General features: G+C 51.7%; 2 protein-coding genes across 7 annotated transcripts in view; both read left to right on the top strand.

Moving 5' to 3' along the window:
- The window catches only part of NUP160 (nucleoporin 160), a 57,047-nt gene extending 37,660 nt beyond the window's left edge, over positions 1-19,387 (top strand). For 2 of the 3 annotated variants that reach the window (XM_073346698.2, XM_073346696.2), the window contains exons 22-36: positions 1,032-1,130; positions 1,612-1,731; positions 3,275-3,370; positions 3,501-3,595; positions 5,216-5,312; positions 5,395-5,500; positions 5,795-5,955; positions 8,027-8,087; positions 9,781-9,891; positions 10,637-10,760; positions 11,822-11,923; positions 12,535-12,676; positions 15,582-15,707; positions 16,534-16,638; positions 18,799-19,387. In XM_073346698.2, coding sequence (XP_073202799.2) covers positions 1,032-1,130; positions 1,612-1,731; positions 3,275-3,370; positions 3,501-3,595; positions 5,216-5,312; positions 5,395-5,500; positions 5,795-5,955; positions 8,027-8,087; positions 9,781-9,891; positions 10,637-10,760; positions 11,822-11,923; positions 12,535-12,676; positions 15,582-15,707; positions 16,534-16,638; positions 18,799-18,885 — 1,632 coding nt within the window. In that variant the 3' untranslated portion in view covers positions 18,886-19,387. The remainder of the gene's footprint in view (positions 1-1,031; positions 1,131-1,611; positions 1,732-3,274; positions 3,371-3,500; positions 3,596-5,215; positions 5,313-5,394; positions 5,501-5,794; positions 5,956-8,026; positions 8,088-9,780; positions 9,892-10,636; positions 10,761-11,821; positions 11,924-12,534; positions 12,677-15,581; positions 15,708-16,533; positions 16,639-18,798) is intronic. The other variant, XM_073346699.2, reaches the window with a different exon arrangement.
- Positions 19,388-21,072: 1,685 nt separating this feature from the next.
- FNBP4 (formin binding protein 4) overlaps positions 21,073-22,253 on the top strand; it is a 28,256-nt gene continuing 27,075 nt past the window's right edge. For 3 of the 4 annotated variants that reach the window (XM_073346694.2, XM_073346693.2, XM_078853121.1), the window contains exon 1: positions 21,073-21,226. In XM_073346694.2, the coding sequence (XP_073202795.2) occupies positions 21,106-21,226 (121 nt within the window). In that variant the 5' untranslated portion in view covers positions 21,073-21,105. The other variant, XM_078853120.1, reaches the window with a different exon arrangement.

Here is a 22,253-nt window from a genome sequence, read left to right as displayed (position 1 = left end):
CAATCTGGTTCCCTCACTTGCCGACCCCTCAAGGTCAAATGTCCTCTGCCGACCTCTTGAAACATGCACGCCAATACATTACATTACATAGACCTGTCGCTATCGCTGATGTGTTTTTTTACTCTTTTATAATAAATGTAATGCGAAAATTTGTGACTGAAAGGCTTGCCAGCCTGAAAAGGGTAGGGAATACTGTGCTAGACAGCTGGCCCTGTGCTGGGTGCATTGAAGTAGGGCTCCTTCTGACCCACCTGTGTGCTGTGTGCCAGATACCTCATTCTAAGCCCTTCTGCACAGTGAATGTGACAAGGGGTTGTTCTATAGACATACATGGTGCTGGTGGGGCAGAGGGAGATTGTTAAACCCTTATTAGGAGTGAGCTTGTATCAAATATTTGTTGACCCCTTTTAACTCAGCCAAATCAAAATGGCTTTTCATCCCACACTCCAGAGGCACCCATCTGATGCGGGGCATGTTCAAATGCTAAATTTCCAATTCCTGTCACCTCCCACTGAGAAGCTGGAGCTGTTCAGATTAGGTCATTTACTGATGGCAAGTGTGTGTGTTTCCCCATCACCTTTGTGCTGAAAGTCATGGAACCACTTTTGTTCACGTGGATTTTTCCCGTGGAGATTCCCAGCCCGGAAGATCTGTCCAAAAGGTGTGTGACTGTTACAAGCACCTGAAAAAGGCCCTTCGGAACAAAAACACGTAGGTACCGTTAACTAGAGTTCTCGCTACACACTCTGCTTTGTAACACACCTCACACTTTCCATTAAGATTCCTCGTTTGCAAATGACATCTGGAAATAGGATCAGCAGAACATGGAGTCACCCTGGTGCCCTTAGTACTATAGTTACAGCGTGCCACTAAAGTAGCATTGCAGGAATCCAAAGCTGAAATCCTCAGTTTTTCTCTGGTAAAACAGGGACTGTCTTGCCGGAACACAGGGGTGTGTTGGTTCGTAATCACCGTTAAGGGAATGTTAAATCTTTTGTGTGTCTGATCAAAGGATGCCCTTTGTCTCTTAGGAATACATTCGCCTGCTGCAGCCCTGGTGTCACGTGAACGTGGGCTCATGTCGCTTCTTGATGGGAAGATGTTACCTTGTTATGGGCGAGGGACACAAGGTACAAAACAGCTTCACTGCTTCCCAGAGTGGAGCATTGCTTCATGTACGGGGTTCAGTGGTGGCTGTGTGGATCTGCGCTGTCACACTTACCTGACCTCTGGTTACATGCTGTTCCTAGGGCTAGATGATGTGTTGCTCAGAAAGAAATGCAAAACTCTTTTCTTAGCGTAGCTTTCCCTCTGATTTTCTCACACCCACCCACTCACTCGTATAGACAAGTGTAAATGAGCAAGCAAGTGTACAAACCGGGTTGAGCTATTCCTCCTTCAGACTGGGAAGGGGCAGGGGAAAATTGTTTTTAAATACCTGGGAGGCTTTGAGACACCTATGGAAACACATAGCTAGCTAGGGCCTAATGGACTGGCCTGTGGTGACCCTGCGTAGCCTGGCACACAACCAAGCTGTCGTGTTCACCTGTATTCTGGATTGAGTCAGTTGCCTGAGAAAGGGCGTACTTAGCAGTTTAATTTTTCTTCCAGGCTCTGGACTGTTTCTGTCAGGCTGCGTCCGAAGTTGGAAAAGAGGAGTTTTTGGACAGGCTGATCCGAGCTGAGGATGGCGAAATGGCTTCCACCCCTCGCCTGCAGTATTATGACAAGGTATTGCTGCCATGACAGTACAACAACTTGGCACTTGCTGTGAAAGTTTGGTCGCGGACGCTGCCAAGGCAGCCTGTCTTCTTGTGGCAGGCCTTTTCCTAGCCATGCTAAAGACTTGGATTTAAGCTGACTTCTCCGATTAAGGCTACAACATTAGAACTGGAGCCATGTTTCGCCTCTCAACAGGGTAGACGTAGGTTTTGCCGCAAGGCCCTCAGGCGCAATCTCTGGCTGCTGCTAGGTAAATACAAAATGAGGATTTTATTGGCTAAAACCTGGAAGTGAAGAAGTCAGCACAGTATCTCTTGTAGTGTGTCTCATGTTAAATGTAATTTATTAGTCTGCCCTCAACTTTCAGTAAACTGTAAGAATGGTTTGAGGCCTGGAGAAACTGCCTTATAGGAAGACTTCAGAAGCTCAGCCTGCTTAGATTATCCAAGAAAAGGCTGAGAGGTGATTTGGTTCTTGGAGGCTGATCTACGTGGGGAAGAGACTTCTGCTGGCAGAGGGCTCTAGTCCATCCGACGGAAGCAGGATGGGAGCCATTGGGTGGAAACTGAACCCAGACAAATGCAGGCTAGGGATAAGATGACAGTGTTTAACAATGATGGTGATTAACTCTTGGAATAACTGACCTAGGGATGTGATAGATTCTCTATCACTTGTTGTCTTTTGTCAAGACTCGGTGTATCTTTCTGAATGATATACTCTAGCTCAGACAGTTGTGGACTTGATGCAGAAATCGCTAGGTGAGAGTCTCTGGCCTTAATCTGTGAATTCTGTTGAGAGTGCCTAACTGCATTGTGGTAGCTACTTAGATTGTGGTTGTGGGTCAGAGACTTTGTTTTGTCTGTACAGTGCCTTGCGGGGCCTGTTCCATGACTCAGGCTCCTGGATGCTACCACAGAACAAATAAGTTATCCATGTGGATGGGAGGGAGGTTGGAGGTTGTGGCAGCTGAGTAGGGGACAGTTGGTGCTTTTGGCATCTGGAGAGGTGTAAGCAGGAGCTCAGGATTGATTGGTGAGTGTGTTAGCTACATCTCTTTTAGAATCATCAGCCATCAAATGGTTAGCTGTGCTAACATTTGAATTATCAAATGCCCATAGAGATGAATGGAGGAGTCTGTGTCTTTCGTTGCTGCTGTTCCAGTTTGCACACCCTAATGAGAGCATTTACAGGTTTGTTCTTCGGGAATTTTTGAAACCATAAGGGCTTATAAACAGAGAGAGAGAGAAATTTTAGTTGTAGATCAGTTAGTGGGTTGGATTCTGCAGAAAAGTCCCTATCTGTGAAACACACCGGTGCCTTGATTCAATCCCCCTGTTTATAACATACCAAAACATCCCTCTTTGGGTTTGAAATCTTTTGTTCTTGGCATCTGCTGGAAAACGAACGTGTTTTTTGAAAACATCAGTCAAATCTTTTTGGCTGTTTCTGAATTCAGTGAGTGTGAAAAGAACTTTCTCATGGTAAAGAAAACAAAATTTTCCACATTCTTAGACACCGCTACATCCCAAACTAGAGTGTGTCTTCTCTCTAGGTCCTGCGATTGCTGGACATTATTGGTTTACCTGAACTGGTCATCCAGTTAGCAACGCTAGCAATCACAGAAGCAGCTGATGACTGGAGAAGCCAGGTAGGTATTAATTGTTTTGTGCTGAGACATTGGGTTTTTTCCATGCAGCAGCTATTGCTGGCACCAAGAATTTATCTTCATTGGTACAGATAATATTGACTGAACTGAGTTACGCTCTCTGGTGTTTTAGGCTACTTTGAGGACGTGCATTTTCAAACATCACTTGGATTTAGGGCACAATAGCCAAGCGTATGAGGCCTTAACCCAGAATCCAGATTCCAGCAGGTAACATCCTTGTGCCCTTCAACTCTGCTGCTCTGCTGTTTGAGCTGTGGGCTGCACTTAGCGTCTGTCTTGAAACCTCTCACCCATTTGGAAAGCTGTTAGTACAGAACATTACCATCCCTCTGATGTGATATTTGTGCTTAGTTCAGTGCAGTGTAAGAAACAGATTGGGATGCTTCATGCCTGTTGAATTCAAATCTGGATCCTTTCACCATGGCACTGTGCTAGATGGGAACTAGACCGTGAACCCTGAATACGGGCTTTATGGAGCCAGGCTTGTCTGTATACCCCAGTGAAACCATAGCCCCAGTTTATCCATCCATCCAGCTGCTTTTTAGGTACTGCTTGTACCCAGTAAGATGATGTCCAGGTCGGCAGCAACGAGTGTCATGGAGCGAGCACTAGACCTGTGGCAAGCGTGCAGGAGCTAGCAGCTTTTATAGAGCCCTTGGAGAGCCCCTGCAGTGGGAAATGCCCCTGCTCTGGGGCTCATTGCCCAGCTGCAGGCCGTCACATCCCCAGGGTTCCCAAGCAAAGTCACTGCCTGCACTGAGTGAGTAAAGTGTTAGTTAAATCATGTGAACAGGTTGCCTAACACAGTTAAATCCCACCAAGCACTTAGTGTAGACACTGTTGTGTTTAAAAATGTGTGCCCTGGCTGTGGTTAACCCGAGGGTCTGTCTGGCTGCCACACCCCCTTCTCACCCTGAAAGCCAAAACCTGGTTTATTCCTGGGTATGCTATAAGCCAGTGTTTCTCAGACTGGGGGTCCCAGCCCAAAAGAGGGTTGCAAGCCTATTATAGAGGGATTGTGGTATTGCCACCCTTACATCTGCATTGTCTTCAGAGCTGGGTGGCTGGAGAGCAGCAGCTGCTGGCCAGGCACCCAGCTCTGAAGGCAGAGCCACCACCAGCAGCTGTGCAGAAGTAAGGGTGGGCATGGCATGGTATGACCACCCTTACATCTGTGCTGTTGCTGACGGTGGTGCTGCCTTCAGAGCTGGGTGGCATGGGATGGCGGGGGCTGGTCATCATAATCTGAAATATTTTCAAAGGGGTTCCCAGCAAAAATAGTTTGAGAACACCCCCACACACACTCCCAATAAGCCCACGCTAAATAGGTCCGAACAGGCTGTCCGATGTCCGAGAAGCCCCTTCCTGGCAGGAGAAGAACACAGGACCAAGAGGGGCAGAGACTGGACAGCCAGTCAGTGGGAGGCTTTCCCACCCCATTCAGATTCATAAGCCTGAGGGGGAGTATATGTACAGGACTCAGTAGTGTGGGGGTTCTGCCTGAATCACTCACCTTCTGGCAAGGAAGGAAGGAGGAGCTCTGTTCCCTAGGATGCTTGAAGAGAACAGCTCCCCTGTCCAGGCTCCCTGCTTCCAGCCAAGGCACCTGCAAATATCTCCTCCACCACCCCCTTTCGCCTCCCAAAAGCTTGGCCTGAAGCCAAACACAGGCCTTCCTCCTGGGGCCCAAATGGGATGGGGAGTCCTCACCCCCCCATCACGAGTCTGAACCTCTCGTGGCTTGTGAACTCTCTGCTGGCAGATGTGCATCTTGCCTGCCTGCCTATCCAAGTTCATTAGAATAGCTTTGCCTTTGTCTCTTCCTAGGCAGCTGGACTGTTTGCGCCAGCTGGTGGTGGTTCTCTGTGAGCGCTCCCAGCTGCAGGACCTGGTGGAGTTCCCCTATGTGAACCTCCATAATGAGGTAATTCACCGACCGCGGACCAGGGGGGAGTACTGGTGTAGTGGAAGCTGGCTGAAAAGCTCCTGTGTCTCCTGTGTCTTAGGTTGTGGGGATAATTGAGTCTCGAGCTCGCGCCATAGACCTGATGACTCATAATTACTACGAGCTGCTCTACGCTTTCCATATCTACCGTCACAACTATCGCAAGGGTAAGGCTGCCAGACATCGCTAGTCCCTTGTATCGTGGCACTGTGCTCTCCTTGCCTGGTATAGCTGTACTAGTAGATCGTGTCCACGCACAGTCTGTTATGTGGTTCTCCCCATGATGTATGCTGATCTCTTCCCCCATCCTCCCAGAGGAGCTGTCCAGATGCCATGGGCTCTCCTAGGTATAGCACTGTTGCCCGTCTCTCTGGCCTAGCCAGTGCCAAATTCCCAGAGGAGTCAGTTCAATGGAAAGAGAATTCTGCTGTGTGCTGAAACGTTCACGTCTTCTTCCCCAGCTGGGACGGTGATGTTTGAATATGGCATGCGCCTGGGCAGGGAGGTGCGGACGCTCCGCGGACTTCAGAAACAAGGGAACTGCTATCTTGCTGCCATTAACTGCTTACGGCTCATCCGCCCAGAATACGCATGGATAGTGCAGCCGGCTTCCGGAGCAGTGGTATGAAATCTTGAACCTTCGGCTTGCTTTAAAGCTGTCTGTCAAAGTGTTGGCTATGGGCCTGGTTTTTTAGCAGCGATCCCTCTTGTTGTGAAGGTGCTTTGGCTGTAAGGCCGTTCTGATGTCACCAATGGGGTTCACCTACCATTCCTGCTACCATAGAGTACATGAGGTCGGCCATAGGTAGGGCCTTACCAATTTTGTGGCCGTGAAATACATGTCATGAACCGTGAAATAAGCCCTTCCTCATGAAATCTGATATCTCCTGTTCTGCTGGGAGCGCCCCAGCTGGGGGCTCCTAGTTGTGAGTCCTGGCTGGGCTGGGGAGAGACAGGACTTGTCCTTCCCCTGCACAGCCACTCTCAGGGGGAGATCAGATCCACCTCCATGTGCCGCCTCCTGCTGTAGGAAGCTCTGGGGCTGGGCAGCAGCACCGGAGGTTTCTGCAGCTGCTGGGGTGCCCCAGGTGGAGGCTCCTAGCTGTGTGTCCCAGCTGGGCTGGGGAGGAACAGGACTTCCTCTTCACCTGCACAGCTCCTCTGGGAGGGTGGGGGAAGAGATCAGACCCACCTCCAGGTACCTTTTTGTGTTGGGACCCCATGGTTACAACACCCTGAAATTTCAGATGTAAATATCTGAAAATGTGAAATTGACCAATTAAAAAACCCTCTGGCCATGAAATTGATCAAAATGAATGGTGAATTTGGTAGGGCCTTAGCATAGTCATTGGAGGCTGGTGGCTGCCAATCTCAAATGCCTACTATTGCTGCTCTCCCCAAACAGGACTGACCCTGTGTATTTGGAGGCTGGAGGAAGGAGCTAGCACCAGGGCTCCAACTGAGGGGGCGGTCTAGCGGGCTGTTCTCAGCCCCTTTTGATCATACTCAGCTGGGATTAAGCTGGCAACTTTTGTGTTTCATAACATCACTAGGGTGTGGTCTACACTAGAAAAATTGATTGGCATATAGCTTTGACAGTGTGGGCAGGGTGAAAGAATTGCAAGCTGACCAACCTAGCCCTGCTGCCAAAGCCCCAGTGTGGAGACAGTTCTGCAGCCAAAGAGTCCTCACGCCAGTACTGATACCATTCGGGGACCTGGGCTAAGCTGTACGAGCAAAAGAGCTCTTTGGCTGGTATAGGTCTAACAAATGTCTATGCCAGCAAAGCCATTTGTCTAGACAAGGTCCATATTGCGCAAGGGGCAAGGAGAACTACTTCCAGCTGGTTAAAATGTTCAGATACTTGCTAACCACGTTCAGCCGAAAAGTTCAAAACTCTAAACTTTCCCAGTTTTCTCCATCTTGGCTGAGGCCTAGACACGACCCAGTTGCTTTTTTTCATCAGCTGTTTGGGAAGCAAAAAGTGAAAAATATATTTATGCATCCTCTTCCCCTCGGCCTTATAACACATACAGATGGATGGCTTTTCTTTGTACGTGAGGGTGGGGAAAAAAGAGAAATCCATTTTTGGCTGAGACCAGAGAGGCAGCATTGTAGCCCCAAAGGAGAACTTTCTGAGCATGTGTGTAAATTTAGTGTGTAAATCTGATTTAGAACAGAAGCCATCGTGTAACCTGCAAATGCTATAATTGTCAGAACCCTGTAGCCATGGTAACTGCCTTGAAGTTCACCTCCCATTCAGGGTGTGCTGTGCTTGTTTCAGCTGTGTGCTGTTCTTATTGGGTGTAGTCCTCCAAAAGGCTTTCCATCCACTTCATTTCACAAAGCGGGGGAGATAGCTATAATCAAGGACCAAGCTACAAATTCTGTGCCTTGTTTCCTTGGTTCTCCTGAACTTTGGTAGGTTTTGTTTCTTACATAATTGCGAATGCTTCATTTTGCATCCAGCTTCTGAGATCTTACTGCAGAAGTTTGGTTCGGGGTGGCAGAGACTATGTGAGACTTGCGCTGCTTTCTGTAGCCAGACCCATACAGATGTAGCCTTTGGCATTGCTATATAGCCTTACAGTTCTCCCAGTGTGACAGCGTCTGAAATGGAGCATTAGATGGGGAATGGGAAGCGGCCTACACTTTGAAATCCAACTTCAACTAAACCTTTTTCTTCCTGGCAGTATGAACGCCCAGGAGCGTCCCCAAAGAGAAGCCATGATGGGGAGTGCACAGCTGTCCCAAGTAAGTAAGCTGGCGCCTCCCATAATTCTTGTATTCCAGCACTCTTTGCTTTTGACTCAGAAGTTGTGCTGCTTGCTAGTAACCTGGGAGGGGACTCCCCTCCTTCCACAGCCTCTGTACAACTTGAAGTAGCACTTGAAAAGTGTGCTGCCTTTCTCTAATCCCCCTCATGTCCTTAGTGTTCACATTCTTAAAATTCCAGCAGACTAATTTTGTAAAAAATACAAAAATATCAGAGTTATGACAACAATGGCCTTTCCTCTTGTATTGCACTGTCTGCATAACAAACGTATTCCTATCCAGTTCAGGGAAGGGCATGTTCCAGCACAACAAACTTAACTCTGACCCCTGCCTTGTTTTGCATGTGTATTTATCTTCATTTCAGTATCTACATATTTTCTGAAGGCATGTCATTTAGTGGGAAATGGGCACCACAGAGGGTCTGCCTGGGGCACAGTGTCTAGGTTTTTTTTAACATTTCAAAAGACAGGAATAATAATTAAAAAAACCTACCTGTTGTGTTAACCAGAGCCTGGCATTTATTATAATCTTTACTGGATCTGTCTAAATGCCGCATAGGTGTTAAAAACTAGTAAGGAGAGGTCAGTCAAGGTGAATTCTAGTTTCAATTGTTTGTTGTAATATGACTCCATAGGTTGATGAGAGACACACATAGGCATGCTAGCCCCTCTGCATAATGTCCAGAGGAGCCATTTTGAAGACCTATAATCTAAAAGTCCTTCACTTGTTTAAAACATTGAGAGCAAATTCTAGTTGTTGCCAGCTAAAATGAGAGCATGAGTGTTCTGGAGTCATAGGTGAGTCCACATCTGCTTTATTGTGTGCCCCAGATACATCCTTGACTAAGGCAGAGCACTGCACATGGCATCTCCAGAAGATCAGTTTTTCTGCAGTCTTCATAAAGCTGGGATGGGCCATTCCCCAGGGCTTCTTCACCCTTAGCTTAACCGACTGAGCATGTGTGTAACTTGCATGTTCACTGAGTGCTGCAGTGTGTGCTAGGTGCCATCCAGCCGTAGAAGACGTGGCCCCAGCTCTGAATATCCTGCAATGTACTTCAGCTGTGATGTGAGCACTGGGGGAGGTAGGGGCAAGGGCTACAGTCAAAGGTCAGGTGACTACTCAAGTACCTAATGTGCACATCTTGATGGGATAGAGGGTTTCATTAGTCACCACGGCTGAGGGTGTTTTAAACTTGGTTTGTTTTATATGTAATTGCAGATGCTGCAGCTTCTTTCCTAGTGTGCTCTGTGGTTGGAGCTCCCTTTCTGGCCTCATCTGCCATGCTTCCACACTCTCTCCTGCAAGTCCTTCCATAAAAAATGGGTTTCCCCGAGTCCCCTAAAGGCTAGTCATCCTCTTGTGGAAGTGTTAACTTAGGGTAGGCCTACGCTACAGTCCTGAGGAGACCAACTATCCCAAGATAGTTTTGATTTAACTAGATAATCGAGTCTCGTGCTGTAATCACCCCACCAGATTACAGTGTAGACGTATATCCTAAATGACCACATATGTACTCTCTCCAACCACTTGTCATTGCATCCCAGTCTTCCTCTATCTATTGACTGTTTAGACCGTTAGCTCTGTAAAGCACGGCCTTTCCCATCTCCTTTGTCTGTAAAGCATCTGGCCTGCACTGGGCACTCTCTAAACAAACATCTGTTCCGTATAGCAGCACGCCAGATAGAAATCCTGGAGCTGGAGGATTTGGAGAAGGAATGCCTGTTGGCTCGCCTCCGACTAACTCTTGCGCAGCATGAGCCGTCGACAGCTGCTGTTGCAGGTAGGGTTGGGATAGTGTCCCACAGGGCTCAGAGCAGCAGCTCAGAGCTGCTTTTAGAGAGATGGGGCGTAGTTCATACGCATGAAGTGGTGATGTGAAACTGTTTTGCACCTCGTCAGATCTCACAAGCCAACCAGGGATGGACCTGGCTATACTGGAATGGGAAGCCTACAAGGGGTGTTTCTAAATGGGAGACGGTTCAGAGAAGAGTCAGGAGAATGGTTACAGGATTAGAAAATTTGCTTTATAGTGAGACGTTCAAAGGGTATGTGTTGTTAAACACTGCTGTGATCCACCCCAGAGGCAGGATCACTCTTTAGCCTGTAATATTGATGGCTGTCAGCCTGAGAGTAAGAATATCCCCATCCATCTTCTTCCCTGCTACCAAGAGGCAAGCAGGGTTTTGGTTTACAGCCGAATGACGCCTATGGCTAAATTTGCCAAATACTTTTTGGTGATCTGTTTCGAGCAGTTATAATTTTGCCAGACTTTAACCATTTAGGCTGAGGCTTTCCATGCTTGCGAGTCTCCTAACACTTCTTTATTTACACTGTTTATAACTCTGCCACTTTGCACAGTCTGTTGCCTTGTGGAGAATTTCCTGACTTCTACGGTATTACCCCAGTGTAGCTTTCAGTGAATCCCTCAGTAGGGCATTGTCACATGCTGCAGTGTTGCATTTTAAGAAGGTACGTGTGAATGGTCAGTTTGCGGCATACGCTGACTGGGTATTCTGTTTGCACAGGAAGCTCTTCGCCAGAGGAAATGGTCACTCTCTTGGTTCAGGCTGGCCTCTTTGACACAGCTGTCTCGCTCTGCCAGACCTTCAAACTCCCCCTGACACCTGTCTTTGAGGGACTGGCTTTCAAGTATGTGATACATTATCATGCTTTTAAGGTTATATAACACAAATGCTGAAGAACTTGTATTGCATAAGCTCTGTGGAATTAGGACCATTCCTGGCCTGTCAACGCTCTCAGCTGTCTCAGAAGCCTGCTAATTTTAGGTGTTAAAGTTAGTTGTGCTCTTGGAAACAGCTGGGTTTAACTGAGGAGGGCAAGGATCAGCAAAAGGGAATGAGATGGTTAGTGATACCCTCTCCTCGCTCCTGGGGTGGGGAGAGCTAAGAGCCACCCCTCAAGCCTCTGTGGGGGAGTCCCACACTTGTGTGTGCATTTAAACTTGAATTTTCAACCTAAAATGATCTTCGACACACATCAGGAGTGATTGGCTGCCCCTAAGATCTAAAAATCAGAAAACCTCAAAACAGGAGTGTTTTAAATCCTTCCTGGCGTCTTGGCTCTGACACGGGGTATCTGGGCTCTGGGGCTGACAGTATTGATGTTCACTGAGTGCAAAGAGACTTTCCTCACTGTGTAGCTCAGCTGTTCTCAAACTGTGCCTGCGGGCTGGCTTCCCTTTTTCAGATGCTGCCTCACATTAGCGAGAGCTACTGGAATACACCTGGAGTACTTCTGCAGCGTTTCTTTTCACACCAGCGAATGCTGTGATTCCACAGGGGTGTATTGGAATCAAAAGGGGGCCGTGCTAGGAGTGCTTGAGAGGCCATTCCTGCTTGTTGGCACATGCAGACTACACTCCCATGCTTAGTGTCCTGGCTTTTCCTAGTGCCCACACAAAGGGTCACATTTGTTTGGGTCAGGTTGATTTTTGAGGGGCTCTTGTGCCTTAGGAGCTAGGGTGTGATTGTTTTTAAATTGACCTATCTGAAGAGTTTAACTTCAACCAAGTGGTATCCACTGCATCTCCTGTTAAACCAGCTAAGCCAGGAACTGCTGGGAATATAACTGCATTGGGGAGGACCAACCTGACTGAACAGTTCATAGTGTAGCTGTGGGAGGGGAGGGCATGGGGATCCCAGCTTTGTGTGCAGCGTGCAGTGTACAATGCTGGATGTTGTATGTTCCAGATGCATCAAACTCCAGTTCGGTGGGGAAGCAGCTCAGGCAGAGGCCTGGGATTGGCTAGCAGCAAACCAGCTCTCCTCTGTCATTACCACCAAGGAGTCCAGGTAAGGGTGCTTGTTCCTCCTGGAGGAGACTGTTCAGAGCTGCTCTTCAAAGGCAGGTGTTGCTGCAGCTTCTTGTGGTAAAAATCTCTTACCAAAACCAAGATTCTCGGGTTAATAAAAATCCCAGGATTGCAGCTGCTTCGGAGGGGACGCTGTAGCTTCGGAGCTTATGGGGAAGAAGATGGCACTCTGGCAGTGTAATACAAACACGGCCACCCTGTTTCCCCAAGGCTCCAGCCACACACAAGCAGCAGCAAAGCGTGTGTTCGCCTTTCCTCTATACCTCACTTAAATGTACTTGTAAATGCACTGTTTTAAATGCAGGCATTAAGGACATGCTGTTAGCCCGGTCACCTCTCAGGTAAAACCAGCACTAGGACTGCTGATACTTGACAACATTGCATTGCCTTTCTTTCTTCTAAATCTTGCTACACGCTCTTCTCCAATTGGCCGCCCCCTCTCTGCTCCAGGTCTCTGTGATTACTGTTTTCCATGTGGTTCCCACCCATCTACATATCTATTAGGGACTAACGCACAGCTGGTAACACACAAGCTACCCCATTGCAGTCTAAGCACAGGAATAGCAAATTACGTTCTCTATTGTCTTCTAGTGCAACAGATGAAGCCTGGCGGCTGTTATCTTCCTACCTGGACAGATACAAATCACAGAACCATCTGTATCATCACTGTGTAATCAACAAGCTCCTCTCTCATGGAGTGCCACTGCCCAACTGGCTTATCAACAGTTACAAGGTAAATGTTTCTGTGTCTACAGCGAAGGAAGGAGAAGGGGGAGAGACAACTGCATGGCCGTGTGATTGCTTCCAGTACATCTGCTGGTCAGGAATTTAGTGCTCATGCAGCTTATTGTGCACCCATTGTAGTTCAGAAGCCAAACCAAAGCTAAAACAACTTCAAAGGCCAAAGAGTCTGATCTCCAAACTAGACTTCCCCTTCCCCAGCCTTGGAAACGGGTAACTTTCTTAGCTCCTACAAAGCCAGGTGAACATGGCCGCTTGGCTACATCCTGGGTTTGGTCAGGCTGCAGAGGGTAGGGGAAGGCATCAGAAGTTAGGATCTAGGAGGAGCAACTTTTCCTGTTGAGAAGGCTACTGTGTTTGGGGGTATGGAAGGGCAGGAGGTCAACATGGGGAGGGGAGGCTGCTGGGTGGGGATGGAGCTTCTGAATAAGGAACTTAGATGGTTGCTGGGGCGGGGTGGGTGTGGATACCAGGACTCTTGTATGGGGTTGAAGTGCAGAGAGTTGTAGGAGGGTGGATTGTCAATGGCTCTTGAGGATTCTTTTGAGGGGGGAGAGCATGTTGGGGGGCCAGGGGTCTCCTGGAGAGGATAGGGCTCTTCAGGGGTGGAGGGTGCACTGAATGAAGCAGGGGCTGTCAGGAAAATAGTATGTGATCCTGTAATTACAAGGAGGCCAAATTAAGTTTGCTTAAGCCTCTGGAAACTCTCACATGCTCTGTTTTGCAGTTTTACTATTCTTTTAACATAATTTTTATGTAGTTTTCTAAGTTTTGTAAAAGCAAACTGAAAATTCAGCTATTCCATCATGTTGGATCATGCTGACCTGGTAGCAGTAGTAGGTTGTCATCCTTTGTGTGGGCCAGACACTAAAGGGGGATGAGGTCCACATTTTGCCAGTGAGTTTCACAGCTGTCCTTGTCCCAGTCTCATGCCTCTTCTCTCCAGATCTTCACACCTCTACATTCCAGATGGGTAGCTTCCTCCTTCTCCCCTTCACTGGGGGCCTAGGCACCAGCAGGGGGAGCACTGTGACAGCACAGCAGAGACAGTGCTGCAGCGCCTGGTTGCCTGGACTAGCAATTGCAGGGAATGTCAAACCGCCCTGGCTACATGCTCAGTGCAAATGGAATCTTTGAATAGTTCAGCTGTTAAACTTTTAACAAGCTTCTACTGACCAGGTGGAAACAGAGACTTTCTGAGGATTTGGGCAGATGTTTATGGGAGAGCAAAAGGTACATCCATGACACCATGGTGCCCCTCCCCCCCCACTCTGGCAAATTTCAAGCTCCTGGTCCAAAGTACAGAGGTGCTAGAACTTCTCTGTAAAAGAGTTGGAGAAATTTTTTATCATGGGGCAAAAAAGTGTGTTATTGCTGCTCTTGTTCCGAGAAATGAAACTTTCCAGTAACATTCAGCATGGTAAACTTCAGCATGAATAGTTAGACCAAGTGATAAGCAACTGAAAGCAGGGTCTTCCAATGGGAAGTGTTGGTGCTACCTGTGTTGCTGATACCTTGTGCACCAAATCTGTTCAGATCGGTTGAAGTTAAAATGGTTCAGCTGATTGGGGAAATGTTACTCATTCTTAGTACGAACTCCGCTGAGGAGACTTGTTTGTGTCTTTGGTTTGAATTTCAGCCCAAAAGGAAGATATTTGAGGTAGTGAAAAGGATTGACAGTGGACTGACTGGCTTTAACCTTCTGTAGCAGTTGCAGTGTCACTGTCTGAAACCAGGAAGTCTGAAACTTGGATTTCTCTGGCTCCTGGGGAGATGACTCTAGTCAGCTTTGAAGTGTGGCTAACCCCATTTTCAAAAAGCAGCCGTAATCTCCGCAGAAATCTTGTACTAGTCCATCTCTAGTGAAGCCACTGTAGCGTCATCTAAATTTTTGGTCCTTTGGAAAGGAAATGCAAAGAAACTTCTGAAACTACACTCAGGAACCAGAAAACCTTTCCAATGCAGACGTAACCTTATTCTCATGTGTGCCTTATACAGTCTGAGTCACAGACCCATCTGTAAAGTGCTGGGCACGTAGTCGTTCCTTGCCCAGCACGGTATAATGGAGAGGAACAGTGCTTCTTTCTGTACTGGCTCATCCAGTGAGATTGTAAGGCAAGTTGTGTAACTGAGAATGAGCCACTATCTGTGCCTGTAAATTGGGTGTATTCTAAGGGCTAAGAGGTATTAGGGAGCACCAGAGGGTGGGGCTGTACTAGGGCAGGGTGCTTGTGGAGTGAGTGTATTGGGACGGTTTCACTGGGGGCAAGTGAGCTGGAAAGGGGGCTGCTTTTGGAGGGTGATTGCTGGAAGATTCAGAAGCCTGGAGAGGTAAGAGCCAGCAGGTGCTTGTGCAAGATCCCAAGGGCTGTTAAAATGGGGAGTAACAATAGAATCAGGTGCTTTTGGGGTGAGCCTGGGCGAAGAATGCAGGGGCAGGAGCCAACAGCAGTGAGGAGGGTAGCTTTTGTTCTTTGGCCAGAACAAATCCCAGGCTATTGTGTGGCCTTGTGCATACCTGTGAGGGGCTGCTAATCCTGAGTGTGATTACTCTGGTTTAGGTGAAACCCTGCCCCGTACTGAGGGCAGATCCCCAGCCCGTCTGGTGGCTTTGAGTGGCTCAGGCAGCAGAGCCTGGCCCTGGTTGCAGGCGTGTGGTCAGACCACTTAGCATGCCCAGAACCCCTGGCCACTGGGGGACCACATAGCTTGGAACAGCTATGCCAGGACCAGAGGCCCATCCGGATCAGGGGTGGAAAGGGACTTGGACCCAGGGACTTTGTGTGGCTGGTCCAGAGGCTCTGGACCCAGGCTCTGGGCAGTGGCTGCTAAGGCGTGAGTGATCTCTACGCCCCTCACAGCCTAGGCCCAGGCTGTCACTAACTGTTTGCTCGCAGAAGGTGGATGCTGCTGAGCTCCTTCGCCTCTACTTGAATTACGCCCTCCTGGAGGAAGCTGTGGACTTGGTGTTGGAGTACGTGGACGCCTTACTGGGGAAGGGCCATGAGCACTTCGGGATTGAGGTAGGTGAGGGCTGAAACACGCCCTCCGGTCCCACTCCTGCGACCATTCCTCATTGCCTTAGCGACTGGTGGCAGCCAGCTCTGAGCCAAGGTTCAGGACAGCTCCTCCAGAATTCCCTGCCTGTGAAGAGGGACTCCCAGCTACACACTGCAGAGCTCTTCTGGCTGGGCCTCTAGGGCATCGCCTCCCCTCCCCCACTCAGATGAAGGGTGGCAGAAGGGCAAGCGGCAGCCCCATTGCCCACCCCAGCAGGTGCCCATGGCAGGTGTGCAGCTGCCGGCCGAAGCATGAGTGAGGCCTATGCGGGGAAGCCCTGCCCAGCCCATTCCACTTTGCTGCTCAAGCGTGTGTTGGTGGGGCAGTTCGTCTGGGCTGTTACTGATCCTGGGTCTGTGTAACACTCCTGGAAGGAGGGTGAGGCTCTTCAAAAAACTAACCCATGGCACCTTCCTGACTGGGTTAATGTAACACAGTGTGCCTCCTGGGGAACATAACCGGGTTCCTAGCTCCTCCGAAGCCAAGATCTGGCTGCCATGTGACTTCCTCCTTGCCCGTAACAGTGCTAAGCATTTCTGCAGTGACCATAAACCAGTTTAAAGGAGAGGCAATGTGTCCCAGTGGCTAGAGCACTAGACGGGGACTCTGCAGATGTAGGTTCTGCTCCTGGCTCTGCTACTGGCCTGTTGGGTGACCATGGGCAGGTCACTTCTCCCCTGTGCCTCAGCTTCCCTGTCTGTGCAATGGGGATAATTGAGGTCTATCGATTAAAAATGGTAGATAAGTGCTTAGTGCTGTAGTTGGTACTAAGGCTACTCTTCCCTTTAGCGTCCGTTGTCTGCTATAGCACCAATGGTGTGGCTGCCATACTCTGCTATTGACCAGCTGCTTCAGGCCTTGGGGGAGAACACGACAAACCATCACAGCTTTGTGGTGAGTACATCTCCATGGTGCTGCCACCTAAAGTCCCGAGCCAGGTGGCTCTGCCTGAGGGGATGGGAGTAATACCAAGGTGCACTGGGGAGGAAGGGAACAGGTGGGAGCCCGCTGATAAATAAGTTCTGAAATGAATGGCTGCCAAGGCTCAGTCTGATCTGCCTTTAACAGAAAAAGAGCCACTAGGAGGAATAGAAGACGCTTAAAATCATTGGCAGAGTAGGGATGAGCATCTGGAAATCTTGCCTGAACTGCTCACCTGTGCCTCCTAGCAGGAGAGTGAGACACAATCCCCAGGCCACTGCGACTTGCTGCAAAGACCTCCCCCTTCCTCCACAACTTTTTAGCTGTATGGAAGAAAGCCAGTTTGCACAAACCAGTGGCATCCTGCCTGGTGCAGCAGTGTGCCATGAGCTTCCTCCTGTTTAGGGTTGCAAACCCTCCCGGTTTTGCCAGAGTCTCCCGGAGGCTACTGAAGCCAAACCAGGAGATTTTAGTCACTGAAAGTCCAGCAGGGTACAGTCAGGCTCCCTGGCTCCGTGCTGCTCCTGGAAGCAGCTGGCATGTCCCTGCGGCCCCTAAGGGGGGCAGGGGGCCTCCGCGTGCTGCCCGAGTGCCGACTCTGCAGCTCCCATTGGCTGGAAACTGTGGTCAGTAGAAGCTGTGATGCTGGTGCCTGTGGGCAGGGGCAGCTGCGGAGACCCCCTGCCCTGCCCCCACCCCTCCCGCCTAGGAGCCGCTGCCAGAGGGATGTGCCAGTTGCTTTCAGGAGCTGCCTGAGGTAAGCACCGCCAGAACCCGCACCCCAATCTCCTGCCCCAGCCTGGTGGGGGAGAGCGAGCAATGGAGGATGGAGTGAATAGGGGCGGGGCAGGAGCTGGGCAAGGGTGTTTGGGTTTGTGCGATTGGACAGTTAGCAACCCTACTTCTGTCCCACGCAGTGAGCAGGACGGGGAACGGAAAACAATCCCTTGCGAGTGGGGAAGCTCCACAGACGGTGTATGTGGTCTTAGAGGGTAATGAAATGAGGAGCAACTCACCAGACTGGGACTTGGCAAAGAATGTGTCTTGGGAGGAAAGGGGATTGGTTTTGGGAGCTCGGCGGGTGCAGGAAGGGCCGTGGCCAGACCCTGTAGGTCTGTGCTGTCAAGCATCTGTGCCTCGCAGAACCTTACACAACTACCTGAATGAATTTCTAGTCTATAAATCCTTTTGGCCAAGAGGGTGGAGGGCTGCCAATAGTGTGATTCTGAATGGCGAGGCAGTGGGCTGAGGGCGGATACGCAGAGGGCTAATGCAGGGAGTGGAGTGATTAGAAGTCTTCCTGACTGAGCTGAAAAGGGGAGTAAACAGTATGTGAGGGGGCAGGGTCCCAGCTAGCCAGATGAGAGGTGGTTTCCCCTAGTAAAGGCAGAGAGAGCTGGGCAGGAAAGAGGCTCTAGCTTGGCCAAGCACAGCTAGTGCCTATAGAATCCAGAGCAGGGAGAAATCTGGAAAACAGCAATGCTGCGAGACCGGGTGATAGCGGCCAGCAGAGCAGCAATTAGCTGGGGTGACAGCCAAAGGAGCCTGCAGTTCTGGGCTGCATTTGCAGAGGCAATGTGCGAGGAGCAGGGAGGTGAAGGGCCTGCACTCTGGTATGCCAGTATTCAGTTCTGGGCACCTCCTTGCCCAAAGGGGGCTCCCAGGAAGCAGGTTGAAGGAGCAAGGTGTATATGGCTGGGCAGAGATGAGGGAGCGCTGTGCCCTACCACCCTGCTACAGGCTCTCTGCATCCTCCAGTGCTGAGAGGACCTCTCCGCAGAGGCTACAGCCAGACTGCCCCATTCGCTAACCCACCCAGCTCCTCACAACTCAGGGGTATGGTGATTCCACCCTGCATGGTGTGTCTTGTGTAATCTGTGTCCTAAAACGCTTCCAGTGATGGGGGCCAGGGGGAGGGAAAATGGAGGAAAGGGGGTGGAGGTGGCTAAAGCAGAGCTGACAGCAGGTGCAGCAGAAGAGCAGCTCTCGCACCAGCAGGAGTCGGGTACTGTGAAGGGACAGTGCGATAATGATGGTCTAAGTGGGGACTTGAGGGGGGAGAAGCAATTGTCCTATTCTGTCCCCGGAGCCGCTCTGTCTCCTCTGATGGCTGCCCTCACTCTTCTCTCCTAGCTGTACCAGAAGGTGCAGGACAAACTGGAGGACTACCAACAAAAGGTTGACACGGCAACCCGAGATCTCTTATATCGCCGGAACTAGCAGTCTAGGTGGCCTGACGGGGCTGGAGACCCAGCCCCAGGGAGAGCTTGCAATGTTCTGCAGTGACCAGGCCTCATGCATGAGACTCAATCTCTGCATCGGGCTGTCACCATGAGTGGGAAGGTCAGGGTCACATGCCTGCCCCGTGTGCGGCTGGTGGTGCTATAATAGAAAGTCTATTTTTCCATAACGGTCCAAAAACAGTATTCCCTGCCCAAGTCAGGGGATTGGAGAGCTTCTATTTTTAATGCATTGGAGACCCAATCTGTATTGCTTTGATGTAACCACTTTCAATCAAGAAGACGGTGGGTTAGTTTATTAAGCTGTAATTCCCACACTCCATAAACCCCAAGTTCCCTCCATTTCTGTTTTTACTGAATGCCTTTGACCAGGAGGTCCTGTCGTTCTTAGCCTGTATTATAAATGGGAATGAAAGGGTTTGTCATCTTTATTTATTGTGGCGTTTTTGAATGATCTTTAATAAAATGAAACTTTGTTACAAGCCAGAGTGAGAATTTTTTATAATATTTTGGATTAATATCGTGCCTCAGTTTCCCCTACGGTGATACATGGTTAGGGGGTGGGAAAGGGTTGTATGCTTGTTGCAGAAGCCCAGAGATACAGGTGTGACTGATGCTTAGCTGCCTGTGCCCCCCATGCCCAAGGAGAGTCCCAGAAGACAATGGTCACTTCAATTGGACATTTGGCACCTAGCAACAAATGACCATGGACAGCCCACTCTCCTTGGGAAGCTAGCCAGGTGTGACCTGCTGGAGGACAAATGACTGAGGAGGGGCCAAGTGAGGTTAAGTGTGGGCTGCTAGAGGCAGAGGGAAGCTTCTGAACTGGGCCTGAAGGGGTCAAAGGTCTCTATACTGACCCAGATGGACTTTGCTGTAACTTTCCGTCCTGTTAAATAAGGATTTTCTATGCTGTGTTCCAGACATCTAATAAACCCTTCTGCTTTTACAGCACTGGCTGAGAGTCACTCTGGTTTAAGGAAGGTGGGGGTGCATTTGCTCCCTTTGGGTGTGCAAGTCTTCCCCAAAGGCCCATCTCAGGTGGACTCGCTGAAGGGAACTCAGGGTGTGAAGCAGGGGTGCTGCAGGCTTAGAGGTTTGGTCCCAGGAGGCAGTGAAGCCCAGGGGCTTATCCTATTGAGTGTGTGACCTTATGGGGGCTGATGCACTGAAGGGCTCCTCCTAGGAACCGTTACAGAGCTGTACCAGAGCACCGGACCTGTGGATGTGTGACAGCTTGTGCCTAGCTTCATCATTTCATGTCCCTGGGCTTTTCTTTAGGCAGCCCAGCTTACCTGCCTAGGCTTCTGGCTTCCGCTACTCCCTGGCTCCAAGCCGGATTCCAGCTCTGGCTTCCCGTCCTGCTGCTGCCTGGGTTCTTGCAACAGGGCTGGACAGCGTAAAGTGGAATCCTGTTAACCTGCCACAGGGAGAGGCATGAGACCGAACAATCTGCCTGGGGCTTGCCAGCAGCAACCTGGTGAATGCCCTGGGCTGTATTGCATGGTCCTAGAAGCCTGCCCCTAAAGCCACTGTCTCAGCCTACATTGCTCAGCAGCTCCCTGCTCTGAGCCATGGGGCTCAGGCTCCCTGCAGACTCAGGCAGTCGATCACCCCTGGACCAGCGCCCCCCCCCCCCCCCCCCCCAGCGAGGGGCTCAGGCTCCCTGGGGGCTCAGGCAGTCGGTTGCTCCGGGACCAGCCCCCTAGCAAGGGGCTCAGGCTCCCTGCACACTCAGGTGGTCGGTCACCCCTGGGTCAGCCCCACCCCCAGCAAGGGGCTCAGGCTCCCTGGGGGCTCAGATGGTCGGTCGCCCCCAGGCCGGGCCAGCCCCCCAGAGAGGAGCTCAGGCAGTCAGTTGCCCCCAGGCCAGCCCCACTCCCCCCAGAGAGGAGCTCAGGCTCCCTGCAGACTCAGGCAGTCGATCACCCCTGGGCCAGCCCCGCCCCCCCAGCGAGGGGCTCAGGCTCCCTGGGGGCTCAGGCGGTCCGTCGCCCCCGGGCCAGCCCCGCCCCCCCAGCGAGGGGCTCAGGCGGAGGCAGAAGCTCCCCCCGCCCCGGCAAATGGCCACCCGGCTCTGGCCAAGCTCCGCCCCGCTGTGACGCCACAGCCCCCCTGGCCCGGCCCCACCCCGGTGTGTCGTCACACGCCCCGCGCGCCATCTCGCGCCCCGCCCCCGGCCCAGGCCGCACCGCGCTCCATGGGGAAGAAGGGTCGCGCGGCGCCGGGCCGCCGGCCCATCCTGCAGCTCTCCCCGCCCGGGCCCCGCGCCGCCCGCGACGGGCCGGCCCCGCCCGACGTCAGCTCGGGCTCGGAAGCGGGTAGGGACCGGGCGGGCCACGGGGGCGGCGCCTGCGACGGGAGCCTGGGGCCTGCGGCCTGGCCGGGGCGCGGGCCGGGCGCGGGGTGTGTAGGGAGGCAGGGCGGGGGGGGTGTCCTGGGGGGGCGAGGGCCGGGAGGTGTATAGGGAGGTGGGGGCAGAGGTGGGTGTCTGGGGAAGGGAGGCGGGGGCGAGGGCCGGGGCTGTATAGGGAGGCAGGATCTGGGGGGGGTATCCGAGGGGGTTAGGGTCGGGGGCGGGGGCGAGGGCCAGGAGGTGTATAGGGAGGTGGGGGCAGAGGTGGGTGTCTGGGGAAGGGAGGCAGGGGCGAGGGCCGGGGCTGTATAGGGAGGCAGGATCTGGGGGGGTATCCGAGGGGGTTGGGGGCGGGGTGTGTAGGGAGGCAGGGCGGGGGGGGTGTCCTGGGGGGGCGAGGGCCAGGAGGTGTATAGGGAGGTGGGGGCAGAGGTGGGTGTCTGGGGAAGGGAGGCAGGGGCGGGGGCGAGGGCCGGGGCTGTATAGGGAGGCAGGATCTGGGGGCGGTATCCGAGGGGGTTAGGGTCGGGGGAGGGGTGTGCTGGGGGGGCGAGGGCCGGGAGGTGTATAGGGAGGTGGGGGCAGAGGTGGGTGTCTGGGGAAGGGAGGCGGGGGTGAGGGCCGGGGCTGTATAGGGAGACAGGATCTGGGGGGGGTATCCGAGGGGGTTAGGGTCGGGGGAGGGGTGTGCTGGGGGGGCGAGGGCCGGGAGGTGTATAGGGAGGTGGGGGCAGAGGTGGGTGTCTGGGGAAGGGAGGCGGGGGTGAGGGCCGGGGCTGTATAGGGAGACAGGATCTGGGGGGGTATCCGAGGGGGTTAGGGTCAGGGGCAGGGGTGTGCTGGGGGGGCGAGGGCCAGGAGGTGTATAGGGAGGTGGGGGCAGAGGTGGGTGTCTGGGGAAGGGAGGCAGGGGCGGGGGCGAGGGCCGGGGCTGTATAGGGAGGCAGGATCTGGGGGGGGGTATCCGAGGGGGTTAGGGTCGGGGGCGGGGG

The sequence above is a fragment of the Lepidochelys kempii genome, chromosome 6, assembly GCF_965140285.1.
Source record: "Lepidochelys kempii isolate rLepKem1 chromosome 6, rLepKem1.hap1, whole genome shotgun sequence".
In the NCBI taxonomy this organism is placed as follows: Eukaryota; Metazoa; Chordata; order Testudines; family Cheloniidae; genus Lepidochelys; species Lepidochelys kempii.
The sequence above is the reverse complement of the archived record's forward strand: the minus strand, read 5'-3'. Positions and strand labels throughout refer to the sequence as shown.